This window comes from Cyrtonyx montezumae, unplaced genomic scaffold (assembly GCF_038088225.1).
Source record: "Cyrtonyx montezumae isolate F1298 unplaced genomic scaffold, pur_monq_1.0 scaffold_8, whole genome shotgun sequence".
Taxonomy (NCBI): domain Eukaryota; kingdom Metazoa; phylum Chordata; class Aves; order Galliformes; family Odontophoridae; genus Cyrtonyx; species Cyrtonyx montezumae.
In genome coordinates, this window is record NW_027072089.1 from 1374743 (window position 1) to 1398834 (window position 24092).

The following is a 24092-nucleotide window of genomic DNA, read 5'->3' on the forward strand; positions in this document are numbered from 1 at the left end:
GTCATGGAACATTATAACCAAGTATATTTACAAGGCTGTGTAACAACATGCCACACATTAAAGTTGTCTACAGCTTTATCTAGCACAGCAAAGACTTAACCTTTAAACTCAGCTCTGGCAGTGAGTAGGTGATGGCCTCTGGTCAATATATCAAAAACCAGATGTGGTTTTATTCTTTATCTGACTGGCAGCCTTGGGAGTCTTCATCTCCACAATAAATGAATTACTAAAAAAAATAAAAGTAAATAAAGAGCAGGATATACTAATGGGAGTTAGAGAAAAGCAATGAAAAGAGCAAAGAAGGGTTTTTGGAAATAAAGATCTACATGAAGATTAAAAGGCCTGTTACCTGAAAAGAGACAAATGCAAGGGGACACAATAAATGTTAACAGTGATATGAAAGGCCATTATGAAGATGTAAATAATCAATTCTACTCATCAGTCAAGGCTGAAGGGACAGTCAGTACACCAAGTTTAAGAAACAGAAGAAGGAAAAATAACTTTATAACTCGGAAAGCAGGTCCTGAAGAAATTTCAGAGAAACTCTTTTTAGCACAAGACAGGAAATCTGCTACTAAAAGACAGGGTCCCCGTGCTGTTATCATGCACGGGGAACACAGAAACACAAGGTATTATTTCTGTTTTAGGCAGAAGACGACTCTTCTGTCAGTTACTGATATCTTCACAATATGACTAAGAGATCAAATATCTCTGAATTAGACAAGTAGGAAATTAAGTAGCTATGGGTGTGTTCCATGATTATTCATCCTTAATAATAAAAATAATTCTTTGACAGTCCAAGGACCCATAGGGGCTGAGTATTGTCCACAGGTTAAGGATTCAATTTTGAATTCATTTAGCTATGCAAACAACACTGTTCCTGCTGAACAGTTCCTTCATAAAACCAGCCATGTACAGAAATATTGATTCACATGGAAGTGATTCACCAGAATCACAATACTGGGAAAAAAATGAATATTTGTCCAATGGCTTCAAGCCAAGAAAAAAACAAATCTCTTGGATGGGAGATTTGCTACAAAAACCTCAGATGATGTAAGATGGATGATGCATGAGAGTCATGAGGGCTCCATCATTTTGACAGAGCCTTGCATGGATTGCCTGAAAGACAATATGCTGTGCCAAGACCATAGACTTGAACCAGTTTCTTCCCTATACTCAAAATTTGAGTTTCCACAATTGCAATTCACTGTTTGGCAAGAATTCTATCTATCCTTCCTCCCTCCCTTCTTCCCTTCCTCCCTTCTTCTGTTCCTTTCCCCTCCATTCCTTCTCCCTTCCTTTTCCCCTTTCTTCCAATAGCTATCCCTTGTACCTTTACAGGCAAATGCAAAGAAATTGTATGTTCTTGAAATATTCTTGTCTGATATCAACATTTTCATGAGTAGCAAAGACAGATGAGTTACAAGGCAGGATTTAATAGGCTGAGGCTACTGTACAGGAAACAAAAGAAAGGAAGGATGGGAACAAAGGTCTTCCACTGGCAATATATGGCCTGGTTATTATCCAAAGACGTCAGCAAGGAAGGCTTTATTTTAACCCACAGATGTCAAGTCTCACTTATGCTTAAAAAGTCACAGACATTCAAAGTTTTCATTTTATGATTCTCCTAGTCAAGAAATTGCATAATTTCCAATACATACCTTTTCTCTTCTGTCATGATTGCTACCTGCTCTACCATCAGGGGTTTGCCATGTTTTCACTTTGTTCACAGTTTCACTTAGTTTCATAGATTCTTTCTCTGACCCCTTCTCTCTTAGACACAAATATTATCATGAAGAGGTGCTAAGAACTTCTCTGATCTTTTCAAGAAATTGGACAGAAGTTATATTCTTTCACTCCATGCTATCTCAGAGGTGAGTCCGTAAAACCTATGGGAGGTGAGCTGAAAAGGGCATGAGGAACCTCAGAAGGAATAAGTCTGAAATATCCTTGATCTACTCTCTACCAACTGGCTAGGGCTAATTCAACATCAGAGAGGAGCTAGGAATCCCCACTGCATCTGGTTTACAGTACAAGATTTCAAAATGGAATAGGAAAACTGGCCCATGGTCTGAGTCAAGGACAGCAGAATGGTGGCAGTGACATGAAGCATAGTCAAAGCTTTGCCTTACTGATATACTTTAAGGTAGACTTGGAGAAAGAAAAGCAGAAACAGATCAGCTTCACAATGAAGGTGACAAAAAGGTCAGTTGAGGAATACTAATTAATGTATAACTTCTTTTGCAAGGACCATAGTACGGAATATTTCAGGATACAAAAGAAAACAAGTATTGGCGTTAACCTTCTAAGGTATTCTATCTACTGCAAAAAGAAAAGACATATTCTTTTACATGCGTCCTCTAACCTCTTCTGAATTACTTAACTCAGAAAAGCAGAACAAATAGGAGATCTGGATTAAATAGCTCATTTTTTTTTTCCTAAGTTGAAGATGAATCAGAATGTATGACTTATGACAGACCAATGTCAGGCAATAGGGAAGAAGAATTTGAGACTTCTTTACTTCTTAAATGAATTTACTATGAACTGAAAGCCTCTCCTATCTAACAGTTTACATTTTTAAAAGTAAGGCTTCTGCTTTAGCATTCCTCTACAGTCACAGGAAACCAAAATGCAGTGACTTGCTAACTCCAGACTTGTGGTATGCATGTCTGGACCAATGCCATCTCAGCGTCTCAGCTGGGCACTATTGCACAAGGTAAATGAAAAAGTTTGGCTGTGAAAAATAAATAGGAATTTGTTTAGGTTTTGCTTCTCATGGAAATTGTTATGTCTTAATTGAGGTTATGATGAACTCTCTTTCTAATAAAAATTTGTCATTTTTCAGAAATATATATCTTTCCCTAACCTGTTTTGAATTTTCTAGAAACAGCTGTTTTCAGGAGAAAAAACAAAAACAAAAACAAAACAAAATGTTAAAAAAAAAAAAAAAACAACAACAGAAACAGATCCTCACATTTTGATTTTGTTTTACAGTTCTGCATTTTGAGATTTGGCTCTCAATTGACTATTTTTGTTTGCTTAATTACAACTAGGACTTTTACAAAGTGAAAATGTCCGAAACTGTTTCACACCTTTGATAGACATTATTCAAGACATCAAAATCAAAGCATAGCATCACCTTGAAAGGATGTGAATAACACAATTTCAGAAAGGGAAGAAGGAAAGACAAATCTTTCCTCATCATTCTCCCTCCTACCTTAACCTTTGGGAGAAAAGTCAACAATATAAATAGCAACAACTTCTCCAGCAGAACAAAGCTCTGACATTTTCGTAATTTATTTATTTATTTTTCCTAACTTCAGTTGCATCAAGGAAGAGATTTAATAGCAATTGACTTTCATAATGCAGAGCTATGAAACATTTTTAGATTCTGAGAACTAATTCCAAGTGCTTTTAAGGGTCCAAAAGAGAGACAATCAACTGTTATCAAATCAGAAATGCTACTCTGTGAGGTGTTAAACTTAACTCCAGCCATTTAGAAGAGAAAAATACCAAACGCTTATAAATGGTTCACCAACTCACTTAAATCATGCTCAACGTTCTGCAGACTCATTGGGGTCAAAAACTCAAGCATATGCTAAAGGTCTAACTACAAAATTATCAGGAATTACAATTTTAAGCCTGCAACTTCAGGAACTGAAGGAATCGGGGCTTGAAACATACACCCAGTCCCTTTGTCTTCCATGGGCTGCTCACATGCTTTAATCTAGGCATGTCACAGAGTGCTTTTCAGGATCCAGCCCCTCAGCTTTTGCTCCAAAGACATAGAATAAGCCCTATACTACTCATGGCCCACAGAATGAGGTCAGGAGAGGAGGGGATATGGGGAGGTGGGTGGGGACATGGGGAGAGAAAACAAACGGGCTGGTGAGGGAGGGGGGAAATGAATGAGGGAAATAATAATAAAAATAAAAGAAAGTGGAAAGAAAGAAAGAAAAGAAGTTGAAATTAGAGGAACTAACATGGCGTTACTGGTGGCTGTGGCCGAAACTTCAGCAGAAGAAACTACTCCACACTTGGAACATTTGAGCGTCATGCCGTAAAGGGGCACTGCCATCTGACTGCAATTAAAACCAAAAGACTGAAACAAAACAAAACACTTTGCTCATGAACGTACAAACGTACAAAGGAAAGGGAAAGAGAAGCCAAAAGAAAGAAAGAACAAAGGAAAGAAAGAAGAAAGGGAACCAACCAACCATACCCAGTTTGAAACGAAAAATGAAAGACAGGCAGGAATAAAATTCTCCCATCTGTATCACTCCAGATGCAGGCAATGGGAAAATGTACAATTCAGAGGTGTTGTTGGTGCTGCTGGAGAGGGTGGAACTGTGTTGGTGAAAGTTTTGCCAGATTCAGGGTGTCTCTCTCTGGCACTCATGGAAGAGAAAGCAGTACTGCTCTCCCAGTCTCCACTTCCTTCTTTTAGTTTGTTGTTTGAGAAATTGCTCTTTTCCCTCTTGGCCTTTTTGTTCCAAAACAAAAAAGGTGGCAGGGTTGTACAGTAGAAGGCAAGAAGTAGGGCTGTGGAGAATAATTAGCTTGTTTCCTAAAGCAATGCGAAGGATAACACATTTCCTCCAGTGGCCCTTGTGTGCAATCCTCACCTTGGTGGAGACACCCAGAACACAGAATAATAGAATGGTCTGAGTTGACAGAGACCCTTAAAGGCCATCGAGTCCAACTCCTCTGCAATGAACAGGGACACCTACAGCTAGATCAGGGTGCTCAGAGCCTCATCCAGACTGACTTTAAGTATCTCTAGGGACATGACATCCACTATCTCTCTGGGCAACCTGCCCCACCATCCTTTTAGTAAAATACATTTTTCTTTTTGGCAGCTGACTACACCCAGAGATAAGGTACTCTTAGGTGGCTTCATTTATGGTGAAGAGCATGCACATAGAACAGCTGCATATGTCCTTAAAATTAAGGGTTTTTTGTCAGACATCAATTTGCTCCTGGGGAAGCCCTATGAGGTTTAAACTTGGGAAAGTGGACTGCCTGACTACTTTTGAGATATTTCTTCTCTCAAATCTTGTTTTGGAGTTGAAAATATCTTTGGGATGAACCCTGAGACTTGTCTGTATAGGTTACTTCCCCTTTCTAGAGGAGTTCAACTACAGAGACAGGCTGTTATGAGCTGCTGGTACATGATGTATTGAGGATTTAGGGAAGGGTACGTTCACAGTTTTTAGATGTTGATATGTATAAACAGCCAGCTGTTACTCATGCAGGCACATGAGCTTGTGATAGGTTCTTTTTCCTTCCAGAATCTACTACCTTTCACACACTGCTTGGTTTGCACAAATCCACACTGCCCACATCAGATCTGGCATAGAAAATGGGCAGGAGTCTTCAAAACATCCTACAAACCTACACATCAGCATCACTGCCAGAGGGCAACAAGTCTGTTATTCCTTGGTGTCATTTCTTGGTGATGGCAGCACAGCTGGTGATGTTTGGAAGTACCAGACCTTGAGTTTTTATGGCTGGGAGGGAGATTAGGAAACTTTCCTAACGTTTATGACTTTGTGTTCAGTCTCACTGCAAAGAGAACACACCTATGAACACCAGCACAGCATTATCAGTGGTCCTAGTGGTCATTGAGCTTAACTTAATGGCTATTCATTGTCTTTGAATGAGTTACAGTGACACAAGCCATCACTGCCTTCCAAAATAAGGACTCATAAGTAAGATGTCTCACAGCAACTTTCAGCCTTGAGACACAGAGAAAATTAATTCCTGTGTCAATAAATTCCTATCTTCCAGGAAGAATGGTGCAAATCCAGTGAGGACAGTGGCTGAACTAAAGATAAAGTGGGTCTTGAGAGGCATTAAGTGCATGACCCTTAAAAAAACATGGTCCATCCCCAGACCTATAAGCCACAAAGAACAGATAAGCAGAGAGACAGAGAGAGGCAGAGATAGGCAGCAAAAAGAAAATAGATTGATTCAAGGAATTTCATGGAAAACTGTACCAGAGAAACATGGATGACATTGAACCACAAAGAACCAGCCAAAAGACCACTATAACACACAACTGTAATTGCTGTTGGGTGCATTTATACAGAAAGCTGTAAGCAGTAGGCACAGATGTGGGTACGTTTGTTTTCTAATTTGTTCTAGTTTAGGGCTTGAGGTTGTTAATATATTGAATTTCCATACTAGGTTTATATTGGTGCATGTATGTATGATAGGCTAGCTAACGAAACAACCGGAGTGAATAATGCATCCATTTAATTTAGCTTTTTCTTCTTCCTAAATATCTACAAACAGCTCATGGAGTCATCACGTGTGTTCAGTGGAGCCTAGACTTTATACTCGATATTGAACAGTGCTTTATATCACACACAGCCCATGTTGCCAACATGAAACACTTCCAGATGAAGGGCAATCCAAAGCTGTCCCTATTTTAATATAGTCATTATCTTTCCAATTATTTGTCTTGACACCAACTATCCAGCTTTGTTATACCCCAGCAGGACACGCAGAGAAAGTTTCACACAAGGTATTGAAGCAAACTTTCTCAGAGAGTCAATCAGCAGAAAGAAAAAAGAAGTAAAGTTCCTCTAAGGGACAAGTTGGGAAAACTAAACAAGGTTCCTGTCTCTTTCCAAAGTCTACAAAGGAAGCCTAAGGAGATTAAACTCAGCAGGCTAAAATTAGCCTTTGTGAATACACCCTATAGTCTCATTCTTCTTCCCTGACTGCATAAGCACACAAATGCTTCTGGAATAAACGTTGGCTGAATAAATTTAAAATTCATTTTAAAGGTTTCTGCATCCAGTATGAAAACATTCCCTTTTAGCAGCACTCATGTCAACAAAACTAAAAATGCTGTTGGTAAAGCTGACTGCAAGAGGAGAATGGTCAACCTCAGAGAAATGCTGGAGGACCGCAAGCAGGTACTTGCTGGGAACCTCTCAAAGGGTTTTCTCCCCAACTCTAGCACAGAATATGTGCCCAGAAAGGATCTGGGGCATCCATGTGCAATGTGGAAGCTCTCCATGTAACCACAGCTACCTCTATAACCTCATTTTCTGAGATATGTATAAAGATATTTCTGATAAATGCCATTAAAAAGTCAAAGTCTCATGATGTCAATAATCACAGTGATTTCCTCTGTTAAGTATAGGACAAGAGTTATTGTGTCTCAGGTATTATTTTGCAGAAGCTATAAACACTACCTTATTAATGACAACCAGTCTGACTTATAAGTGCTGGGCTCCTCATTCAACTGGTTGATTTCTCCCCCTTTTTTTCAGGGGTTTCCCTATTTTTTGTCATTTTATTGTGTCTTTTTTTCAACACTGAACCATACTTCTTGCCTCTGCTAAAGGAAACACAACGTCCTCAGATCCAAACTTGTCCGAGGCCATGACTCATTCTGATTATCTTTCAGATCTACCCTCCAACACGGTTCCCAAGCCCTGGCCAGAAGCAGCTAGCTAAAGGGAGGGAGCATCGGGGATCCCAAAAGCATCCCCGCAATCTCAGCGGGTGTGCTTGGAAAGGAGAACAAAATCACTTAGCACGGAGAAGGCTTAAAAGTGCTGCACACACACACACGGACATGAAAAGGGGGAAAAAAGAGAAAAGAAAGAAAAAACAAAGAACATCAGGAAAGGACTTTTTTTTCTTTGTTGGTTTTGTTTTCAAAGTATAGCTGCGAGGATGATCAATAACCAGTTGATAGGTATTACATAAGGTCATTCTGTGTGCAGTTTAGCTTAAAGAGGGAGAGACTGATAAGCAGCAACTCATTGCTCTTCTAATCCAATAAATGATTTATTTCAGCATTGACTTTCCAGTGCAATTACCTTTCTATGGACTCTGCCTGCAGTTAGGGTATTTTCTTGAGTTCTCTTTGTAAAAAAGGCATCATCCAGAATAAAGCATTTCCTTGTTAGTAGTTGCTTAAAGCAATACAGTAAGGTCACTTACATACATATTTAACCCAGCAGCCACACATACCTCTGCTCACACAAAAGAGCTTAATTTTCCTCCTATAATAAATATCTTGCCTAGATGTCAAGATTCCTTCTTCACGGCACCAAGAAATCATACAATTTGGCCAGGTCAACACTGTAGATTAAATGTGAGCCTTCCCCTGTTCCTCTTCTTCTTTTCTGACTAGATAAGAGCTTGCTTCTTTCCTCAGTTTTGATGTCATCACTCTAGATGCATCGTCAACAGTTTGGATGTAAACCAAGGGACAGCCTTGTGTGGTTGCTGCCATACTGGCTGCCAAGAGCTGTGGAATAAACCTTTCCATTATTCTACAGAGAAAAACACTTAGCATCAGACCTGGGCTTCAAGGATGGAGGTTTGAGTGGTAGCTGTGGGGAAGATATAGAATTTCAGGAGGTATCACAATTTCTTCTTGCAGAAAAGATATATTTCTCTACTGACCAGTCCTCTTTACACATACACCCATAAACTAATTTGTTCACTTGTACACCTTCAAAACCCTTTCCTTCAAAGCACTGTGTACCTTTGCTATCCCTTAGACATCTGCCAGCTGTTAGATGCGAACCTGTGGTCACACAGTCCATGCCACATGCCAAACTCAGCAATGACACATCCCTCTCTGATGCAACTAATTCTCCAGGAATTAGTGAAACGAATCTCTTTGTTGTCCCTGTATTTTGTAAGAATACATCAGTTTGGGATGAAGCCTTTTTAACAAAGAGCTGAATTCAAACCCCCTGTATGTCAGCATGGTGCTGGTTTTTGATTATTTGTTGGGTTTTTTGTTGTTGTTGCTTTGTTTTGTTTTGTTGTTCTTGTCTCTGCACTGAATAACAAGGCAGAAATATTAATCCATGGATTCTTTGTTCATTTATTCCTTTTTGTTTAAATCTGCTTTTCCTTGTTGTTTGCATCTCTCTTTGTATTTCTCACCTGGTTATTGATCACAACCATAGTGGGTTTTTTTTTTGCTTTGTTTTGGTTTTATTCTTTACTTAGATGTATTGATAAGGCATACCCTGCCCGTTCCTTCAGTTTCTTATCTGTTATTCCATCTTTGGATACAAGTTTGTTAAAAACCAGAATGCCAATAACCATGTTCACCTGTTGAAAGAAAAACAACAGACAGTTTTGTTCTCAGGTGGGGCAGATCACACTTAGCAGTACAGAAGGAACAAAAGGGCTAGCTGAGCCCTTTTTTCTTCCCAAAGTTGGGTGACTGCGACATCTCTGCAGGCCACCACCCCTCTTACTCCCTTTTCATCCCACCTCCCTTGGCCATGTGTCTGAGTTCAGGAAAGCAAAATGCAGCTGGCAGCAGCTCGGAGAGAAACCACGGGCCAGGACAAGCCTGCAAGTGCTCAAAATGCCTCAGAGCTCATAGAATCACAGAGTCATTAGAGTTGGATGGGACCCTTAAAGGTCACACTGGCATCAGCAGCTCGACTGGGGCAAATGCATGCTCAAGATTTAGCCAAACTCAAAGCATAATTATTATTTTTTTTTTTCAGGATAATACAGATTGAAAGTGGCCAGTGCAGGGGAGAGCACTGGCATGACACAATTTTGAAAATGGCTTATTTTTGGAATCTGTGGTCAAAAAGCAGCAGCAGAAATAGGATAGGGTGGTGTGATCCAGATGGATAGCCATCGCTCCTGGTCAGTGAAGCACCGCTGCTGCTGCTCTCAGAATAAGAGATGGAGAGGCACTTGAGTAAGTAGAAATATCAGCTGCTATGGTAGGATGTCTTGAGAGAGACTGCAGATTGCACAGCTCATGGATTAGCCATATATCCATTTGCAAGAAATTAGTGGGCAAAGCAATTTAATGCAGCCCTTCGTTCTGCTTTGTTAGGATAAGAGCACAGATGTCTGTATCAGTCAGGTATAAATTTCACAGGGAAATACAGGCTGTGCAGAGCTAAGGTCTTGCAAAGTGATGTTGAACTCCTCAGTGCTCCATTTTGATTCCATTCACCACTGCCAGCAGCATCTGTTTTACAAACCCCATGCAAACCTCAGCAACTTCTGAACATAACCACTTAAGTGATACACAAGCAACACCTCTTCCTAGGAGCACAGTGCTGATGGTGGAAAAAAGTGACATTCTCTGGTTTTGTTGTCAGTGAAACAGCTGGTGTGGGTAGAACAAGGTACTGGATGCTCTTCTGCATGTTGTGCTTGCAAGGAAATATTTCAGGCCAAATTCAGACACATGCAATGATATATGTTAGGTAAGAGCCTGTGTGAGTTTAGTAGACCCTTAAGAAGTAGTCCTAAGGAACAGCTACTAGAATCATAGAAATGTTAAGGTTGAAAAAGACCACTAAGATTATCTAGTCTGACCAGCAAACCACCAAAGAACATACAGCCCATGAAAAGGACATTTCTGCTCACACTAAGCCTTCATCTAGATGCCAAAATCATTCTCAGGACTGAACAGCTTTACTGAGTTTGCACTGCTGATTTCATCAGGACATGACCCAGCTTTAGGATGTGGAGTCTGCAGCTGGCAGCAAATGGAAGAGCTCCCAGATAGCAATTATTTTCTTTTGTATCAGCTGTTGGGTGAGTGGACTACTTTCCACAGCTGTCAGTCCATTTCTAGGGCACACCATTGTTTTGTTTTATAGAAACAATGCTGGCAAGTCACACACAGTAACGCAACCAAGGGTCAGCAAGAAAACAAACCCCAGTTAAGTCTACATTTATGAGCACACTTGAAATTCACAGGCCTTTCTTCACCATGTTGGAGGCTTCTGAGCACGAGATCCTCTTCTTTAAGGTGAAATAAAGCAGTAGAGAAGATGAGGTTGAAGTTTTGTAGGCTGCGTACCTACTAGGGTTTGGCACAACAATGTGCATCCTCATTCATTTATGGCAGGGGAGATGAAGAATTGCAGCACTGTAATTGCATCTCTGCAACTGTTTTAATAAATGAACTGATCATCATGTTTAATGTCCAGAAGTGAAGGCACAAATCAGAGATTTAACCCTTGAGAAATCTCGTGCCTGGTGAATGATGAGCTGCTGTCCTGACTTCACCATGCCACAAGGTTCTCCCTGCAGAAACCTGCTGCTTTCAGCCTGTGTAAAGAAAAGCATCATCAGGATGCTTCACCTGAGTTTGATGTGTAAAACCACTTGCAACAGCCCTGAATTTAAATTTCCTGGGATTCTTAAATTAAAAGTATAAATTATATACCCAGCTGGAGCCTAGTCAGCAGTGTGCAAAGTCATTTGGGTGCTTATACATCATATTCCTCAGAGTTCTGGGTGAGAAAGAGCTGCTTAGCTCAGGCATAGAGCCAAGTCCTATCTTATTCTCTGATCCCTGCACAAGAGCAGATGGATCCTCTGAAGGAAACCTGTCCTGAGAGTAGTACAGCTGCATATCCCTCATACAGCCTTGTGAGAGCCTCAAGCTGAGCCAAGGTGGACTGACCCTCCACCTCTGGCATAGCCAACCTGAAATCAGGACAAAGCATGCACAAAAGAGACAATCATCTGGTCTCAGGTACAGTGCATACTATAGAACTGTGTATTCTAACCCATGATCTGCTACAAAGCCATAGAGTAAATTTTGTCACCTCAGGTTTTCATTTATAAAGAAGTATCCAATTATTACTCCTCCTCCTCTTCCACAAGTTCCTCAGGATATACATAAGCTACCTCATACCTCTCTTGGGCATCATTTGCTTCTCATTTAGCTAGTGGTGAGTCAGGTAGTATAAATTAGATATATGGGCTCCTTCTCTAGGCAATGAAAAGAGACAGACACCTCCAGAGATGATTCACCACTTCCTAAGACCTTCTGTATGAACCAGCATTTGCAGGTGTTGACCTCACTGTAAGGTTATCTCCAATTCCAGCTTTGATGCTGAGTGAAAACAGAGATGCCAAACGGAAGCAGGATAGGGAGAGCTGAAGGATTACTTCCCTCGTTGGCACAACAAAAGCAAAACAGGCAGGAGACTGACTGCTTTTTCTCTGAGTGCTACAATAATTCACTCCCTCCTCATCAGTGCTGTCTATTGAACATTCGAGCCACTGAGCCAGAGCTATCTGTTATTATGTAGTTGAGCAAAGAGGTAGTTCATCTAAAAACACTAAGCCACTTAGTGCTGCTGTCAATTATTCTAGCAATAAAGAAGACTCTGAGCCGATCAGCAGCATTACCAGATGAAATCCAACTATCACACACCTACAGAAATCTAATGACTTACTAGCATGTACACCTGTATATTCCCACTCTCAAGTGATGACTATCCAAAAGCTCTGCTATGCATTGTATCAATGCTAAAGAAAGACCCTAAGAGAGAAAAGTTTTGCTTTATTGTAGAAGAGGGGCATGATGGCTTGTTTCTTTGACATGGTGACACCAAGCTGGCTTGATGTGCAGCAACAGCAGTGAGAATAGAGGCAGCAAGAGATTTTGTGTAGCTGTTCTCCTGTGAGCCTGCTTCTGCCACAGGGCACTTATCCCTCTCAGCACTGCTTGAAACAAAAACCTGATCCAAAAAAGAAACTGCAAATGTCGACAATCCCATTCCTGTAGGATTCTCCAGGGCATGTGAGCCTTAGAGACCATACAGCTCCTCCACTGGATAAAACATTGGGTTGGAGAGAAAAAGTAGACTTCCACTTAAATGGGTCTAAAAGTGCCATTAAATGTGTCTGCAATTGCTGCAGAAAGGATTTCCTAAAGGGACTGGCAGTTTTCCAAGTCTTTGAACCCTGACAGTTAGGATTTCTCATGATCAGTGAGGTTTCAACAGCAGTGAATCTTGATGAAAGGTCTGTCATCACTTGAGTGACACCTTCAACTCAGATAGTAACTGACTGAGACAGATTTTGGTGTTGGGTTAGAGCCAAGGGATAGGGGACAGCAGTACAAACTAGTGCCTGGCAGGAGGCAGCGGGACAGAGTTAATGAATGTTTGCTCGAACCACACCATCTTTTTGAACAAGAAGAAAACATGATATTTTTGGAGCCATAAAGGATCCCCCTCAGCACTGTTTCTTAAAGAATTCCATTTCACCTGCAAGCAAGGAAGCTAGTCAAAATGCCATGGACATATGGGACAAATGAAGAATAAATGCTGTCTGTGGAGATCCAACTTGATCTAAGAGCAGCCAGTAACATGAGATTCTGAAGGAGTTAATGTCAGAGTTTTCCACCACCATTCTGTGCTTCCATCCAGATAGGCCAACAAAAAGTTAAGGCTTTATCCAGATGTCTAAGGGACTCCAGAGTGGACAGAGGTAGAAGGTCGATTGCTGAGGTACACTGTATTTCAGACTTAAACCCATCCCAAATTGATGGCTTCTAATACTTTGTGTTTTCTTCCTGAAGGAGAAAGTTATTAAAAACAAGAGTAGAAACAGTGAGGGACACTCTTGGGTTGAAAGAATGAGGGAAGTCTTATAAAATTAAAAATATAAATAAATGAGAGAGAAAAAGAAATGATTTCAGCCAAGCTCAAATACCAAAACAACAGCAGCGGCTGGTCCCACGAAGGCGTAGAGAAGACCTCCCTCTAATGACAGCCAGCAGCTGGAAAAGTAAGAAAGAAAAGAAAATTACTCGGTAGCTAGCATCACCAACAAAAAAGGCACACGTTTTGCTGCCTCCCTTTGCCAGTGGAGATTTCAGAAGCTGACACTCCATGGTAAAAATGTCTCAGAATTTACAGTGAGCAAGTTATGCTTTTCATTTCTCCTGTACTTGCACGAAGGCCCAGTTGCCTGGGGGTCTGCCTGCAGAGCTATGTTTGATTACCATTTGATTGTTGACAGAGGAATGCATGCAAAATTCATGCGATGCTCCCTTTAAGACCAGGTCCTGCTGGAAGCTACAGCATTACTTTGTGAGCAAGATGAATCTCTTGTTGTGCTCGCTCAGGCAAAAGAGCAGATTTGTTCATTTGCTAACCAGTAGGCCCAGGGGGACTCAGGTCCAGAAGCACAGTACATTTCTGCTCCTGGATCTTCCCTTTGGGCTTGCTGTCATGGGGAAAATTCACAGCTCAGCAGCAAGGTGGGAATTGACTGTGCTGCTTAAGTGGATGTTCTTAAGTTGAAAGTGAGGTATTGTCACGCCTCCTTTGGAAACCAACACATTGCTTCTCCCTCACACCACATAACCTGAGAATCATAGAATGGCTTGGGTTGGAAGAGATCTTAAATTTCACCAAGTTTCCAACCCCCTTCTGTGGGAAGTGTTGCCGCCCTTCAGATCAGGCTGCCCAAGGTGCCATCCAACCTGGACTTGAACACCTCCAGAGATTGAGAATCCACAGCTTCTCTGGGCAGCCTGTACCAGTGACTCACTACCCTCTGAGTAAAGAATTTCCTCCTAATACCTAAACTAAGTCTCCCCTCTTTTAGTTTCAGGCCATTCGTCCTTGTCTTATCACTATCAAATCTCCCCTTTCCCATTGACTTTGTGTGGAATTTAGGCTCCTAAGTGTAGATTAGGCTCACTAAGTATTGATGTCTATTATGTCAGTGCCTATCATGGAACCAGTAAGCCCGATGACATTTAAATTCAGAGGAGATCCAGTCAAAGGAGTCTTCCTTCATAGGTTCATAGGTTCATAAGGTTGGAAAGGACCTACAAGATCATCTAGTCCAACCATCCTCCTATCACTATCCCTACCCAACTACTAAATCAAATCCCTAAATCACTAAATCAAACTCCATCGACTGCATTGACCACTTGAATCATAGAATCCTAGAATCATACAATCAGTGCACCTAGACCAGACGGAGACCTCTCATCTCTCAAGTTAACACTATAAATATGCTCCAGGGTCCCCAAGGAAATCCTACTGCACTGTGCATCCACATGCAGACTGTACTGCACACTGTAATTCCCACACTGACAAACATGGCATAAAGAAAAAAGAGAGAGAAGAATATCTCCTCTGCTTCTGTCCTAATAACTGAGCATGACAGGATGGCCAGATAGACAATGGGGATTTTCATATTTGAACATAAAAACAGGAAAGAAAAGGTATTTTTTTAAAGGAAACACTTTTTCATTGTGAAAGCGACCAACGAGTTTGCCTAGAGAGGTGGTGGAGTGTCCCTCCTTAGAGACCTTCAAAATCCATCTCGACATTGTCCTGGGCAGCTTCCTATAGGTTGACCTTCAAATGTTCCTTCCAGCCTGAACCATTCTATGATTCTGTGACAGTCATGAACAATTAAATCAGCACTACAGCTGGATTTCCATTTCATGGGGAATGCAGCAATTCAGAGCATGGGTACTTAAACTAGGTACTTCAGAGCAAGAGAAGATGAGAATTTATACTGTGTCAGCAACCCCATGGAAAGTTCACATGCTGAGACATGGCAGTACCCTGGAGTAAATGTGCAATTGACTAATCCTTTTTCAACAGTAAAGTACCATGCATTTACCAATGGATAAGAGCAGGCAACCACAATGGAACAAGGACTTCCTCAAAGCTCTTAAACCAGCTAACCCTGCAGTAATGCATTTACGTGCTTGTACTCTCAGCAATATCATTACATTCTGCATCAAAAGAAACACTGCCTTTCAGACTTCTCCCAGGAAACAAAGCCTTCCTGGAAATATTTCAATTTTGTTGATCAGCTTCGTTTTTTTTTTTTTTTTTTTTTTTTTTTTGTATCAGGTCTGACTTCCAGCTATGTTATTTTTCACCTTAAAACTCAGAACATTTGGGGAAAGAAAAAATAAAGCATTTAAAATTGAAAATTGAAAGCAGGACATACTGACTTTCTCCAAGTCCTGAATCTTGTTCATTTCTAAATTAAGGATATCACAGGTTAATTTAATCATTTCTGATTTCTTCCTGATAACAAGTTGTTCCATGAGACATCATTTGAGCATCTGTAATAATAACATGAATAATGAGGCAGAGAGGGAGGGAATGGGAATGAAGTGTTTGAAGGCTGTGATAACTGAAAGTCTTCATGAATGGACAGATAAGACAGAGGGAGAACCAGGTGGGCTCCCAAATTGCTGTGCTTGCCCCCAAATCTTTTGCTTCAATGTTTAATCCCAGCTTTAAGAATATTTTTCTCAGGAACACTTCCAAGTAGAAAGGAAAGAGAGAGCTCACTTGAAGAAGGGAGCAGACAGTTCTGCACTTCAGTTAGTGATGAGGACATGGCAAAATGAGGGCTTTCATTTCCATCAGGTCCCCAGCAGCCCCTTTCCCTCCTCTGTGGGCTTTCTGAAGCTGGGTTCACACATCACCAAGCACTGGCCCTCATCCTTTCTGACTGTCTGATTTCCCTGTCACAGCATGTAATCAAAGTGTTTCCTTCCGAAGCTGTCAGAGGTAGTGGCTGACAGCAAAGAAAGGAAGAAGTGGTATTTGTGAAGGAGAACTGACAGTCAGCTCCACTAACATGTTAGTCCTGTGGAGACAATTTTATCCTTTTCCTTTCAAATCACAAAAATGTTTGCATTTCCCTAAGAGTACTTGCCAAGGGATCTCTTTGGACGTCTTTTAAATAAAATTACCACTGGAAGAAAGTGAGTGAGTGGTTTAACAATGATTAGCTACCATTTTGAAGCAGTGCTTCTCAGACTGACAGTAGCTCTTGAGTCCAGTGCCGAAGACGTCTTCACCACACATCTGATTATTTTGTGAATCATAGAACCATAGGTTCATTTGAGTTGGAAGAGACCTTTAAAGGTCATTTTGTCCAACTCCCCTGAAAAGAACAGAAACATCTACAGCTAGATCAGGGTGTTCAGAGCCCTGCCCAGCTTGGCTTTTAATATGTCCAGGGATGGGAGATATTCTATCCACCACTTCCCTTGGCATCACCTCTCTGCTATAACAAAGGTGTGAGATGGAGGGTTTTTGTACTGGTCCTGTGAAGAGCAACTTGGAGTTGCTCAGCCTGAAAGGAGAAGGCTTTGAGGAGACCACAGTGTGGCCTTCCAGTACCTAAAGGGGGCCAACAGAAAAGCTGGAGAGGGACTCTATCAGAGAGTGTAGCAATAGAACAGGGGACTGTGATTATGAACTAAAAGAGGGAAGATTTATATTAGATATTAGGAGGAAATTCTTTACTATGAAGGTCGTGAGGCACTGGTACAGGCTGCCTGACAGTGCAGGGACCCTGAGAAACTTTGCCTAGTGTAAGGTATCTCTGTTTACAGTGAGAGGTTGGAACTAGACAATCTTTAAGGCTCCTTCCAACTCAAACCTTCCTATGAGTCTATGAATTTACTCAGACATTCAGCCTAACAATTTGAGACTTCCTCTGAGACTAGAAGAACAGCCTGTACCCTTCCCCTAGATCCTCTTCAAACAACTACAATATCTGCTTTCAAATATAGTTCAGCAGAGAAAAAGGAAAAATCTTGTCTGCCTGCACTCACTATAGATGGAGAGTTCAAAGCCCTCTGGAAGAAGTGTCCAGAACAATACAGGCTTCTGGCTAAATGCCATCTGGAGAATTACCACTCGCCAAACATTAGGGACCTGCACTATCTATTTGATTTTTAATTTGAATCCTTCTTTTCTTCTTAAAAATTGGTGTCCCAATCTGGCCAACTAAACTGTAGATGTTATCTCTAGCCTTCCTATGCTCAGAGTAGACTCTGACCTCTCTGCAGTATATCTTGGATACATGGTCAACCCTTCAATCACTACCACATCTCAGTGGAACAGAATTCCATATTGTCTGTTATCATTACAGAATAGCTTCATCCCATAGCTACATCCATTCTAGAATAGCTAAAAACAATGACCAGGACAAAGCTCGGTAAAGGAGGGTTGGAAGGAGTTTTAGATGACATTGTAAAGCCCTTTGTGGGCTATCATGTTAGCTCTTGTCCCTTGAGTTACAGACAGGGATATGTTGAGGCTAATTTCTTCTGTTTCGTTCAGCAACATGAAAGCTTGAAAGTCTATGACTGCCCATATGAAATGCCCCCTGGATGCCCTATACTAGTTAAAGAGCTAAGGAGTCCCTAGTCTCCAGATTCAAGTTTTGTGACTACAACATGCCCTTCTGCAGTGATCAGAAATGAAAATAACCCTGGGACAAGATTAGATCCAACTATGTATTCTGTTTATCAGCCTTTAGCATTAAACACTGTTTAATCTAATTTTTCTGCCTGAACAACCTCATGTTTTCAGGTTCAGCTCTGAAATTACTGGTATGAAATATTGACTTCCTTCTAGGGGAGAGGTAAAACCAATACATCAGTATAAGGGCTTTTATGCCTTTTGAAGAGGAAAAAAAGGAAAAGTGTGCTGCAGAGTAGGGTCACCCTGTGTCTTCGTCTACTGATCTTTTCTTCATGTTTTATAAATATGAAGTTTAGGTGCAAATCTGCTCATGAACCAGCCTGGAGAAGAAGCATATGCCTGTGTGTACCTTGTAGTGTGGAGTCAGAGCAGGGACTGCTTAACCAGTGCCTCCAGGGACATTCATGCTGCTTGGGGCAGTGCTGGGCTTGAGTTCATTCTAAGCTAGCTCTTGGTAAAGCCAACAGCAGAAACTGCAACAAGGTGTTAGTGCTACAAACATCTGTCTGGAGGCTGTTTCCTTGTGCTTGGATTCTGCACATCATGGCATTCAGGATGTAGTATGTATCAGGAAGACTTTTCCAATGGATAAGAGCTGAAAGCATGTGTGTGAACTCACTGTGCATGTCATGAAGCCTGGAGCCGTCATGGCTGATGAACCACAGGGACTTGCAGAGGAGAGGAATGGACAGGCTGGCTGGGAAAGGAGGAGCAGTGTGGGGGCATGATGCAATGTGTGAGATACCTTCCTATTTCAGTGACAAGCACCCTGACAGCAGGGCTAAGGAATTATGTTCCTGAGTCTGTGTCTCCTGCTGGGAGCACAGGATCCCCTGCCATCCTTGGGCAGCCAGCCAGCCAGCCATACAAGCAGAGAGAAAAGCAGCAGCCAGCCCCTGGATGCAAGGAGAAACAAAAATTGAAGAGCTAAAAGAAGCCAGAAGTCTGGCAGCAAAAGGAAGAGAGCTGCTCTTGTTAATCATGGAATCATTAAAGTTGGAAAAGACCTCTAGGATCATCTAGTCCAACCGTACACTTACTACCGATATTGCCCACTAAACATGTGCACCTTGGGAATGAAGGAAAGTCAGAGCACAGCTTGTGGGCCATCTTGTGAATGTGCCAGTCTGAGATCAAAGGAATCTGGCAGGTTTTGTTATGTTTTCACACCCTTTTTGCTGCAGTCTGAGAGATTTTGCTCTGGAGCAGGAGATGTTGGCATGCATGATTCAGGGCAGTGAGACAGGGAGTGATCATCTGCACATTCCCTCCTTCCTCCCAAGGCACTTTTGTGATGTGTTGTCTTCTGCTGACTGATGCTGCAATCATGGAAAAAGATCTAACAAGGTTTTTGCACCAGTTCACACCAGTCTATTCAAAGGAAAGGAAGCAGAAATATTTGAAACTTCCATCCATTACCCTAGTGCCTCCTCATTATGAACTGGGGTAGTGGATTTGGATGGAGGAAAGTCCCAGAAGCAGCAGATAGACAGAAATTTGAGATGGCATTTGGGATCTGGTGGAAATTCAGAAAGAGCAGGGATTCTGCATGGCATTTTCTATGTGGACATATTGAACCCTCATCAGATGTTGCTGACAACATCTGCAGCATTTCTTAAAGGCTGTTCATGTGTGATGCAAACCACAGGCCAGCAAGGCTCTGGACAACAAAGAACATGGGTAGGGAAGGGGCCATTATGAAGTAAAACATTACTACACATACAATTTCTAAGGTATCTTTTTCACAATGTAGTGAAAAAATATAACTTCTTTAAAAGGTTGCATAAATATTTAGTTCTGAGTGGTTCCAGCCTTGACATAATATTTTGTTTTCCCTCTCAACAATCTTATTTTGTAATTTCTATTTTATTTTCCTTCCTTCTGAGAAAATGGAAGGGAAGGAAAAGGAAGGAAAAAAGTAAGGAAAAAGGAAAAGAAAGGGGAATGAAAAGAGAAAAGAAGAGAAATTGAAAAGAAAAAAGTATATTTTTTAAGGTAAATTTTGAGTTACTTCTAGTATGAGACCGAGCAAACAAATTCAGAACTCACCTTCATTCTGGTGCCTAAAACTGAGCTAAGCTACTTTGAAAACTTGTGTTTAATCAAGCAATCCATTAAGCAGACAAACACAAAAGTTATGATTTCCTTTTTAAGCATCCAAAACTTTAAATATTCCCCATTTTGTTCTAAAAAAAAAATAATAATAATACTGTTTCTGCATAGCAGGTACTCAGATCAAAATAATATATCACAGAATCATATAGTCATGAAGGTTGGAAAAGACCTCCAAGATCACCAGGTCTAACCATCAACCCATCCCCTGCCATTCATGTAACCAGTTCCTATGAATTGGTTTATAAAGGAACACACAACAAGTAGTGTACTCAGTCCCTGTTACTATTCTATTAGATATTTCAGAAGCAAATGCAGATAAAATCTGAACCATGCTGACCATTGGAATTTTCATCTTTATAGGGCAAATGTCTCTTGTTCAGACTGAACTAAGAGGGCTGCTCCTATTCCCACAATAAGTCCTTCTCTGGAGATTTTGCTGTCCCAAGGTTTCCCCTGGACATCTGGATAGGGGCAAGGAAAGTGCACAGCATCCAGATGAACTGATGGATTGAGGATGTCGGAAGACTCCCTCAGCTCCCATCATTCCTGCTTCCACAGGCAGCACATGAGAATTTAGCTCCTACCTTTGTTCCTGCAGGCCAGTGACTGGATTTTTGACAAAATGATGAGAGGTGAGACAGGAAAAAAAGGGGAAGGAGAGCCCCGTTACTCACTAGTTCACAGTGCCGTACCCCTTGGCTTTAGTAAATCCCACAGAAATGGCAACCACCAAGGCAGGGAGCCCTACAAATGAAACAAGAGAAAATTGGTTATTTTAACATATGTGCAGCTCTGCTTCAACTCAACTACTTAATATACCCCATTTCTCCCTGTGTTATTCTAGCACCATCTGTCCAAGCCTAGGCCTTTGGCAGAGTCTGAATTCAGGACCTTCAGAGCCAGAAGCATGAACCTTTGTTACGTCTGCTAATGAAGTTAATGCTGCCAGCTGCAATCAGCTCGTATCCTGCTGTGGTCTCAGCAGTTGTGTGGGGAATGATAGTACATGCAGATGCATAAAATTCATTTTTTTTATTCTTAGGGACGCAGAACAGCCAGGAATATATCAGGGCATTTCTTGGGGGTAGAATAGTCAGGCACCACTTAACCCAAAAGAACTAGCAAGGCAGAAATTAAAAGCTATGTTTGCTCTTCACATAATATGTGAACAAATCAGGTTCAAATCTTGCTCCAAATGAGACAGAGCAGGTAATGGGAACAGCATTCCCTCTATCTAGCTATATTCCTGTGTCCTGTGGATGCTCTATCCCAGGAGGTGTTCAAGACCAAGTTGGATGGGGCCTTGGACAACCTGGTCTAGTATCAGATCTAGAGGTTGGTGGCCCTGCCTGTGGCAGGGGTTTGGAACCTGATGATCCTTGGGGACCCTTCCAACCCAAACCATCCTATGATTCTATGATTCAATGATAATGAAGGAAGTGCCACTGAAGCAGAATGGAAAGGAGCATCTGGACATCAGGCCTCTCTGCAAACCAGGTACTTATTTTATCATAGAGAGCTGCTCCCCTTTTGGATCATAACGAGGAATAAACTAAGGAAAAACAGCCACCTTGGAGAGAGGACACACTTCATTGTGAGTATTACAAAGGATAGGTAGTTTGTGCCTTGGAGGCTATTTGAAGCTTGTGGTGCACAATTTATCTTCAGGATGTCATGGGCTAACAATACAGGCATGGGATCTAATTGCTGGTGCATAATGGAGTGAAGCTATGCCCTAGATCCTAATGCTAAAATCTGCAAAAAAAAAAAAAAAAAAAAAAGAGGATAAGGAAGAAGTATAATGAAAACCTGCTGGTTATTGTGAAATGCTGGCCTGAAACTCAAAACTACTGATACAGTTTTTGAATGCGTAGGCACATTTTAACTAATAAAAGATGTTGTATTCTGCTAACAGCCTTCTTATCCTTACTATTCTTGCCTGGTAAACTGCTCTAGAATCTACAGAGGAGATTGAGTACTTTTCTGGTTCACTATACTAGCCTAGCTCTCTCCTACCCCTGTAAAAATGTCTGGATATGATCTGGGAACATCTGGTTCTTCAGCAATGGAGAGCTCTGTGTGTCTTTTTATAGTCCTGCTACTTGTAACATGATGCATTAAGCTGTCTCAATGCTAAAGATGGACAAATCCCATTAGGAATTAGCAGGATCAGTAGCCAGCTGGGATTAGTGCTTCTTGACAAGACCTTATTTTGTGTGCTATAGAGGTCATAGCAGGCAACTGTAGAGGATACTTTTGTCTGTAGTGGTGTCCAGACACAGTATCCATACAACTCTGCTGACAGAGTGGTTACTCAGCAATACACATCAACGAAAAGTTGATTAATTGTGAGGGTCAGCAGATAGTTGGAAAGTGTTATGGCTGAGTAGTCAGGAAGAGAAAGAATTTCACAGAATCGTTAAGGTTGGAAAAGACCACTGAGATCATCTAGTCCAACTATCAACCCATCTCTACCATACCCACTAAACCATGCCCCTAAGAGCCACATCTCTGCAGATCATGAACACCTCCAAGGATGAGGTCTTCACCAATTCCCTGAGAAGCACGTTCCAATCTGAAAGTAATCATAAACAGAAGAGTTTCTCTTTACATATGAGATTGGCAAGCGTAGCTCGTGTTTGAGCAGTCCAAAGCCATTGAGTGGGGGAGGGGGGGTCAAAATATCTCTTTTTAATAAAAAATCCATAATAATTATTTGGCATCTTGCTGAGATTTCTTCACACTTCATCTGGATACTCTGGACACACAACCTGCATGGTATTCTCTGTAATGACATCGGTGTGGCATCCCATGGTATGCACACTAAGAACTCATGAAGGAAAAGGCTTTTTTAAGAGTAGAACATGACTGCATGAGGCCCCAGAAAGAAGAGTATTGGCTAAGACTCTGCCTTAAATAGCAACTTGTTCTTCGCAAAGTGCTTCTCTTAGACGTGATAATTATGCAGAAATGCACACTCAGGCTGTGAACTCATCAGATGTATGAGCTGCATTTATCAGAGAGGGGAGCTACACCATGGTAGCTAAGCCAATAAGCATAGCAATAACGGCTGCTGTATCCTCTGCCTTGCAATGTGAATAGCTTAAAAATAAATGCATCCAAATATTTCCAATAAAATTTTAATTTTTTCTTGACTATTTGAAAGAAAGCTATTTCCAACCAGACTGTTCCATACATCATGTGTGCCCCGTATCAGACTTCTGTGCAGTCACTCATGCTGCATTTCAGTGGCCAAGTTTAGAGGGGTTTGTGCACTAAGTGAGTTCTACAGCCTTAATTTGAAATAAATGCATGGGAAACCTGATTTTAAGAGTTTTTTTCTGTCAGGCCAGAAGGATAATCATGTAATGAGATCATCACGTCCCATTAGAAAAAAGTTTGTTTGATAATAATGACTACCAAAAGCCATAACTGTTACAAACAACCAAAGACCCTCTCAGAGCTTCAGCCAGGGCAACATTAAAAATCCAATGGAAACAGCAGCATGGTCATAAGTAGACTAACCAAATTATTTCTTCTTCACTGGGACTAAATGTGCCGATTGAATTGTTCCTACGGAACAGTTTGCATGTCTAAATAACATGATTTTTTTCTAATTGCTGAAAAACTCTTTTCTGAAAAGGCAAAAAATCGCACACACAAGAGGACAGCAGAGAACTGGGAGTAAACCATACTACTGATGAAAACCACTGCAGCTTCAATGAGCTACAGCTGAGAACTTGGCAAAGTTCTCAAACAAAAGCTTGGAAAAATTTTAACAAGCAAAGGGGGGAAAGGAGGAGAACCAGCCCATTACAAAGTGAATTCATAGAATCACAGAATCATTAAGGTTCAAAAAAGACCATTTAGTCCAAGCATCAACACACTGACTGTGATAATTATTTCAGAGTATGCTCTTTAAAACTTATTTTCATCCTCTGC

General features: G+C 41.2%; 1 protein-coding gene across 1 annotated transcript in view; it reads right to left on the minus strand.

Moving 5' to 3' along the window:
• Positions 1-24092, minus strand: part of ADGRB1 (adhesion G protein-coupled receptor B1) — a 279826-nt gene that overhangs the window by 28707 nt on the left and 227027 nt on the right. The window contains exons 22-25 of the mRNA XM_065753423.1: positions 20825-20894; positions 13483-13549; positions 9011-9096; positions 3984-4082 (exon numbers count right to left, since the gene is read on the minus strand). Coding sequence (XP_065609495.1) covers positions 3984-4082; positions 9011-9096; positions 13483-13549; positions 20825-20894 — 322 coding nt within the window. The remainder of the gene's footprint in view (positions 1-3983; positions 4083-9010; positions 9097-13482; positions 13550-20824; positions 20895-24092) is intronic.